Source organism: Salvelinus sp. IW2-2015, linkage group LG27, assembly GCF_002910315.2.
Source record: "Salvelinus sp. IW2-2015 linkage group LG27, ASM291031v2, whole genome shotgun sequence".
NCBI lineage: Eukaryota > Metazoa > Chordata > Actinopteri > Salmoniformes > Salmonidae > Salvelinus > Salvelinus sp. IW2-2015.
This window is the reverse complement of record NC_036867.1, coordinates 37,832,894-37,840,156: the sequence shown is the minus strand read 5'-3', so window position 1 is coordinate 37,840,156 and position 7,263 is coordinate 37,832,894. Positions and strand designations below refer to the sequence as shown.

The following is a 7,263-nucleotide window of genomic DNA, read 5'->3' as shown; positions in this document are numbered from 1 at the left end:
ACTACGCTGTGGACATCCGCAATCCTGCTATCAACGTAAGACACACCTACCCCTTTATTTAACCCTAACCATCCAACTATGTCATCCGTATATATACTGAACAAAAATATAAACGCAACATGTAAAGKAACATGTAAAGTGTTGGTGCCATMTTTCATGAGCTGAAATAAAAGATCCCAGAAATGTTCCATACCCACWAAAAGTTTATTTCTCTCAAATGTTGTGCACAAATCTGTTTACATCCCTGTTAGTGAGCATTTTTCCTTTGCCAAGATAATCCATCCACCTTAACAGGTGTGGCATGTCAAGAAGCTGATTAAACAGCATGATCATTACACAGGTGCACCTTGTGCTGGAGACAATAGGCCACAATGTGCAGTTTTGTCACACAACACAATGCCACAGATGTCTCAAGTTTTGAGGGAGCATGCAATTGGTATGTTGACTGCAGAACATTCCACCAGAACTGTTGCCAGAAAATTGAATGTTAGTTTCTCTACCATACGCCGCCTCCAACGTCATTTTAGAGAATTTGGTAGTACGGCCAACCTGCCTCACAACCGCAAACCACGTATAACCATGCCAGCCCATGATCTCTACATCCGGCTTCTTCACCTGCGGGATCGTCTGAGACCAGCCACCCAGACAGCTGGTGAAACTGAAGTATTTCTGTCTGTAAAAAAGCCCTTTTGTGGGGAAAAACTCATTCTGATTGGCTGGGCCAGGCTCCCCAGTGGGTGGGCCTATGCCCTCCCATGGCTAGTCTCCTGCCCTGTCATGTGAAATCCCATAGATTAGAGCCTAATGAATTTATTTCAATTGACTGATTTCCTTCTGTGAACTGTAACTCAGTAAAATCGTTGAAATTGTTGCATGTTGCGTTTTTATATTTTTGTTCGGTATACAATCAAGCCGTTAAAAAAACGTGTATATAACCCAACTCTTGTTTTGCATTGATAACTATGATGATAATCTAATCTCCCTCTCCTCAGTGGATTAATAACCTGGAGACAGACAGCAGGTACGGCTCATGGCCCTACAACGTCCAGGAGCTCCTCAGACCAACCTTCCCCGGAGTCATACGACAGATCCGGAAAAACTTTCACAACCTCGTGAGTACATGATACGTGTGTCAGACAGTGACACCAAACGTATTGGCATGAACTCGTGTGATGAGTCTGCAGTGTCGTGCAGCTACACGAAACGTATCGCGTACATTTTTGTAACTGACAGCAAAAACCAATGATGTCTTGTGTTTTAGGTGGTGATTCTGGACCCGACCCATGAGAGTTCTGCTGAGCTGTTGAATGTTGCTGAGATGTTCTACAGCAATAACATCCCACTCAGGTAGGGGGGTGTGTTTCAAGCAAAAACGTTTTCTTTTTTTTAACTAGGCAAGTCAGTTTTAAGAACACATTTTTATTTACAATGACGGCCTAGGAACAGTGGGTAAACTGCCTTGTTCAGGGGCAGAATGACAGATTTTTACCTTGTCAGCTCGGGGATTCGATCTAGCAACCTTTCGGTTACTGGCCCAACACTCTAACCACTAGGCTACCTGCCACCCCCGAATGCCATGTTGGTTCTAACTCTGCTGTATAGTCTATGTGGATGTGAGTAACTGTGTATAACCCTTAGTGAGGGGCGGGGGGGGGAGTCGATATAGTTCAATATCGGGGTATTATTTTTGACGATGTATTGCATCTTTTTGACAATATCGCAATATTATAACTCCCGTATTTTTTCTTCATAGCTCGTTCTCAATCTTTCTAAATTGGGAGCCAATTTGTTTTCAGCACTTTTATTTCCATGACTTTTATTTTGTTTTCGCATGGCTCTCTCTCGTCTCCCTGCAGCAGACATACGGTGAGCAATATGTCTGGAACATCGAATCGCAATAAAACCCCAGTATCGAAATCGCAATACATGTAGAATCGTGAGAATCGCAATCGGCACCTAAGTATCGTGAGGTCCCTGGTAATTCCCATCCCTAATAACCCTGCTGTGTGTGTTGTAGGATTGGGCTGGTGTTTGTGGTGTCTGATGTTGATGAGATAGATGGTATGGAGGATGCAGGTGTGGCTCTGCTCCGAGCTTTTAACTACATCACAGAAGAACTGGACGCTCCCGCCGCCTTCGACACCATCATCTCGGTGAGTCGGTCTGACCAATGAGAATAATTGATGAGTCTTTTGACCAATCCCAGTAATCTGGAACATCAGCCTGACCAATCAGATGGAAATGCTATATTTTAATCTCCTCTCTCCCTCTCTAGATGTTTAACCGTGTGCCTAGCGGTGGTAAGCTAAGTGTAGGTGATGTAGTCAAGGTGTTGGAGAAGAAGTTTCCATACGTGGAGGTCGGCAGCATTCTTGGACCTGACTCCACTTATGACGACAACCGGAAGGTATGGTTCTGCTTTTATGTACCGTTATGTTTCTTGACAGAACGGTATGATTTTCATGTACTGTTTCCCTATCTACCTCCACCTCCAGGAAGGGCGTGGTTACTACTTGCAGACGGGTGTAGGTCCGTTGCCAGTGGTGATGTACAACGGAATGCCGTACCAGCGAGAACAGCTAGACCCAGAGGAGCTAGAAACTGTCACCATGCACAAAATACTGGAGACTACCAGCTTCTACCAACGGGCTGTCTACATGGTGAGTTACACACACAGAAACACACACACACACACACACACACAGAAACACACACACACACACTGACCTCTTGTTGTGTCTTCCTAGGGTGAGCTGGCCACTGATCAAGATGTGGTGGATTTCATCATGACCCAACCCAACGTTGTCCCTCGTATCAACCCCCGAATCCTGTCGACTGCCAGGACGTACCTGGACCTATCTAATACTAGTGAGTTACACACACACACACACACACACACACACACACACACACACACAGACGGAACCATCTTAACCACCTCTCTCTTTCCTGACAGATAACCATTTCATAGACCAGTACGCTCGCTTTCTGTTCCTGGACACCAGAGAGAAGAGCACTGCTGTGGCTAACAGCATGAACTACATGACCAAGAAGGGTAAGATATATATATATATATATACACAGCTACACATACAGACCTTCATCTTATTGAGCTAAACATTATGTGCTCCTACTTTTCAGCCCTAAATCTCTTGTCTATCTATTCTCTTCTTTCTCCTCTGTATGTTTGTTTTTGTTCTGTCAGGGATGGCCCCCAAGGACCACCATGGTAACCCTTATTTCCTTTTCTGCACTTCCTCTCTTTCTCTCTCAACAGACAGTATTACGATCCATAGTTCTGTGAATCCACCATATCTCACTCCTCATCAACATTATCACACCATCTTGCATCTCTGTGAGATGACATGCTTGGATGTGTTTGTGTTTGTGTTTGTTTCTGCTTGAGAGAGAGTCTTTCTCAAAGACTTAAGTATTGAGATGGCACTGCAACATCAAACCGCGTACATTTCAGGATCAAGGAGGTCTGTGACCCTTTACTCTCCCCATCTCCTCTCCTCAACTCCCTCTCCCTCCTCTAGATGATGGCTACATCCGTCCAGTCACGTTCTGGGTTGTGGGAGATTTTGACCAACCTTCCGGACGCCAGCTATTATACGATGCCATCAGACACATGGTATGATGATGTCACACTGATACGATGTCACTATAACACGACCAAAAAACTCCACACACAAAAAAACCTACCATCTGAAGGATTCTCCTAAATCTGCCTTCAACAGAAAACCAGTAACAACGTGCGATTGGGCCTGATCAACAACCCTAGCGACAGCCCATCCAAGGAGAACAGTCATGTTGCCAGGGCGATATGGGCCGCCATGCAGACCCAGACAGCTAACAACGCTAAAAACTACATCACCAAGCTGGTTAAAGAAGAGACCGCTAAGACACTGGAGACTGGGGCCGACGTCACACAGTTCACTGTCGGGGTAAAGAGTTTACACACACTCGCATACACACACACACGTTATACACCGTTCTGTCTCACCCTTTACTATACTGTCCTATTCTCTAAAAACAATAATGTTTTTCTTTCATAATCTCTCCAGGGTATGGACGTTGCCTTGTTTAAGAGTGCGTTTGAAGGTCCTAAGTTTGACTTCCTGCTGTCTCACGCTGCCTACTGCCGAGACGTTCTCAAGCTGGGGAAAGGACAGAGAGCAGTCATCAGCAACGGACGGGTGAGTGGGCAACACACACACACACACACACACACACACACACACACACACACACACACACTAGCACGCTTCCTACTGTGATCGAAGTGTCACAATGGTGTTTCTCTCTCTGCCGACAGCTCATTGGTCCGCTAGAGGATGGGGAGGTCTTTAACCAAGATGACTTCCTCCTATTGGAGAGTATCATTTTGAAGACCTCTGGAGAGCGAATCAAAAGCAAGGTCCAGCAGTTTGGGGTGGAGGAGGACAGGGCCAGTGACCTGGTGATGAAGATTGACTCTCTGCTCTCCTCTCAGCCCAAAGGAGAGGCCAGGATAGAACATGCCTTTGCTGATGACCGATACAGGTACTGAAACTAATCAAACGTTTAATTCATGTTTGTATTCATTGCCTATATACTTTCTGTTTTACCTCTGTCTGGTCTATGATTGGTCCACAGTGCTGTAAAGATCCGGCCCACAGAGGGAGACGTCTACTTTGACATGGTTGCCGTGGTAGACCCCGTAACCAGGGACGCCCAGAAACTAGCCCCGCTCCTATTGGTTCGTACCGCTTCAAATAACTGTCACTTAGAGTATTTGGAGTGAGACAGGTGTTCTGTCTCACGGCCATCTGTCTCTCCATGTTTCTCTCTTTCCCCACCAGGTATTGAAGAAGCTGGTCAATGTGAACCTGCGTGTGTTTATGAACTGCCAGTCCAAACTCTCAGACCTGCCTCTTAAAAGGTGAGCAGACCCCAGCTACACTGTTTCACTCCGTGCAGGTAATCCTGTTTAACGAGAGACCTTGTTTCTGTTGTCTTAGTTTCCTTACCCTTAGAAGTCCCTGGTAGTATCTGAGGGTTCTTCCTGTGTGTTTCTCTAAACCCTCCTCTCTTCTCCCAGTTTCTACCGGTATGTGTTGGAGCCTGAGGTGTTGTTCCAGACTGACGGTAGTTTCTCCCCTGGTCCCCTGGCTAAGTTCCTGGACATGCCTCAAACTCCCCTCTTCACACTCAACCTCAACACCCCTGAGAGCTGGATGGTGGAGTCTATACGCACTCGATATGACCTGGACAATATCTACCTGGAAGAGGTGTGTTTTCTGTGCTGTTTCTTTTAGGATTGTGTTCTGTTTATAACACGGTTGCCTTGGCTAATGTTGTCCTTTACCTCTTCAGCTGGAGAGTGTAGTGACTGTGGACTGAATATTCTGGTATTTGTCTAATTGTTGTGTTAAAGTAGTTTTTTAAAGGGTTAATAATGGTTCTCTATTCTCCCTGTCTAGGTGGACAGTATAGTAGCAGCAGAATACGAGTTGGAACATCTGCTGCTGGAGGGTCACTGTTTTGACGTGAGTACAGGTCAGCCCCCCAGAGGACTCCAGTTCACCCTGGGAACCCCCTCCGACCCTGTCATCGTCGACACCATCGTCATGGCCAACCTGGTGAGTCACCTCTGACGTCTGACTCTGTCGTCATTGCCAACCCTGACCTCTAACCCTAACCTCTGTTGATAGTCAGACACCTTTCTATTCTCCGTTGTTGTGGTTGAACGAGGGCGTTGTGTTGTCGTCGTCCTCAGGGTTATTTCCAGTTGAAGGCTAACCCAGGAGCCTGGATCCTGAAGCTGAGGAAAGGACGGTCTGACGAAATCTACAAGATCTACAGGTACTGAAGATCACATCTCGACATATCACGCCGTCTTCAGTTTAGCACATGACTAGTGGAACCAGGCGTGTTAGTGCTGGGCTGGAACAAAAGCCTGCACAATGCACACCCTCTTGTTCCTCTCTCTGACCTCACATCCTCTCTTCCAGTCACGATGGAACAGACTCTCCAGCAGACGCTGATGACCTCGTCGTGGTGCTGAACAACTTCAAGAGCCGGATCATCAAAGTCAAGGTACTGCTCTGATCCCAGCTGTAGAGTACAGCTTTCATATTGTTGGTTGCTGTCAGGTCCCAATAAAGCTTAGGTTGAATTCGAATGGATCAATAAGTCCATTGCTAAGTAATGTATTGATCGTGTGTTGTTGTTGATCAGGTCCAGAAGAGGCCAGAGAAGTTCAGTGAGGAGCTGTTGAGTGATGGAACCCAGGAGAACGACTCAGGCTTCTGGGAGTCACTCACTAGGTGTCTCTAAGCATCCAGCTCCACCCTTTACATCACTGTCTACTGTTTCATACCTATTTGATCTCTGCTGAATTTGATGGTGTTTATTCTCTCCCTGTCTTTCTCTCTCCAGAGGGTTTACAGGAGGTGTGAAGACGGAGGAGAGTAAACAGGAGAAGGATGATGTCATCAACATCTTCTCTGTGGCCTCTGGACACCTCTACGAACGTTTCCTCAGGTACTTGTGTGTGTGTGCGTGTGTGGTTTTTCCAAATGTTTGTCTGTTGTAATCCCACAATTTTTTCTCTCTCTTAGGATCATGATGTTGTCTGTTCTAAAGAACACCAAAACACCAGTCAAGTTCTGGTTCCTCAAAAACTACCTGTCCCCGGCATTTAAGGTAGTTAAGTATAAAATAMAAATATTCTCTCCTCTAGGAGTTTACTTTGAATGTGGCGGTATGAATAGGGTTTCCAATATTGAGTTTTCATTGAGTTTACTCCAGAATAAATGTTATTCCCACAGGAGTTTATRCCGTACATGGCAGAGCAGTATGGRTTCCAGTATGAACTAGTCCAGTATAAGTGGCCGCGGTGGTTACACCAGCAGACCGAGAAACAGAGGATCATCTGGGGTTACAAGATCCTCTTCCTGGATGTCCTGTTCCCTCTGTCCGTCGACAAGTTCTTATTCGTGGATGCAGATCAGGTACACACACACACACACACTCTGAATGTCCATGTCGCTGATTTGCGTAAAGCTGAGAAGTACTCTTTCCTCTCTCCACCTACAGATAGTGCGTACCGACCTGAAGGAGCTCCGTGACTTTGACCTTGAAGGAGCGCCGTATGGATACACACCGTTCTGTGAGAGCCGGAGAGAGATGGACGGTTTCCGCTTCTGGAAGTCCGGCTACTGGGCGAGTCACCTCGCTGGACGCAAATATCACATCAGGTAACTGAGTGTGTGTGTG

At 46.2% G+C, this 7,263-nt stretch overlaps 1 protein-coding gene across 1 annotated transcript in view; it reads left to right on the top strand.

Moving 5' to 3' along the window:
* LOC111953379 (UDP-glucose:glycoprotein glucosyltransferase 1) overlaps positions 1-7,257 on the top strand; it is a 16,206-nt gene extending 8,949 nt beyond the window's left edge. The window contains exons 13-35 of the mRNA XM_070435648.1: positions 993-1,112; positions 1,262-1,347; positions 2,018-2,153; positions 2,276-2,407; positions 2,496-2,660; positions 2,748-2,868; positions 2,957-3,055; positions 3,206-3,229; positions 3,540-3,634; positions 3,741-3,947; positions 4,068-4,199; positions 4,319-4,545; positions 4,639-4,741; positions 4,845-4,924; positions 5,084-5,273; positions 5,466-5,624; positions 5,762-5,847; positions 5,997-6,081; positions 6,223-6,311; positions 6,424-6,528; positions 6,606-6,690; positions 6,816-6,998; positions 7,084-7,257. Of these exons, the coding sequence (XP_070291749.1) occupies positions 993-1,112; positions 1,262-1,347; positions 2,018-2,153; positions 2,276-2,407; positions 2,496-2,660; positions 2,748-2,868; positions 2,957-3,055; positions 3,206-3,229; positions 3,540-3,634; positions 3,741-3,947; positions 4,068-4,199; positions 4,319-4,545; positions 4,639-4,741; positions 4,845-4,924; positions 5,084-5,273; positions 5,466-5,624; positions 5,762-5,847; positions 5,997-6,081; positions 6,223-6,311; positions 6,424-6,528; positions 6,606-6,690; positions 6,816-6,998; positions 7,084-7,248 (2,874 nt within the window). The 3' untranslated portion in view covers positions 7,249-7,257. The remainder of the gene's footprint in view (positions 1-992; positions 1,113-1,261; positions 1,348-2,017; positions 2,154-2,275; positions 2,408-2,495; positions 2,661-2,747; positions 2,869-2,956; positions 3,056-3,205; positions 3,230-3,539; positions 3,635-3,740; positions 3,948-4,067; positions 4,200-4,318; positions 4,546-4,638; positions 4,742-4,844; positions 4,925-5,083; positions 5,274-5,465; positions 5,625-5,761; positions 5,848-5,996; positions 6,082-6,222; positions 6,312-6,423; positions 6,529-6,605; positions 6,691-6,815; positions 6,999-7,083) is intronic.
* The last annotated feature ends 6 nt before the right edge of the window (positions 7,258-7,263 follow it).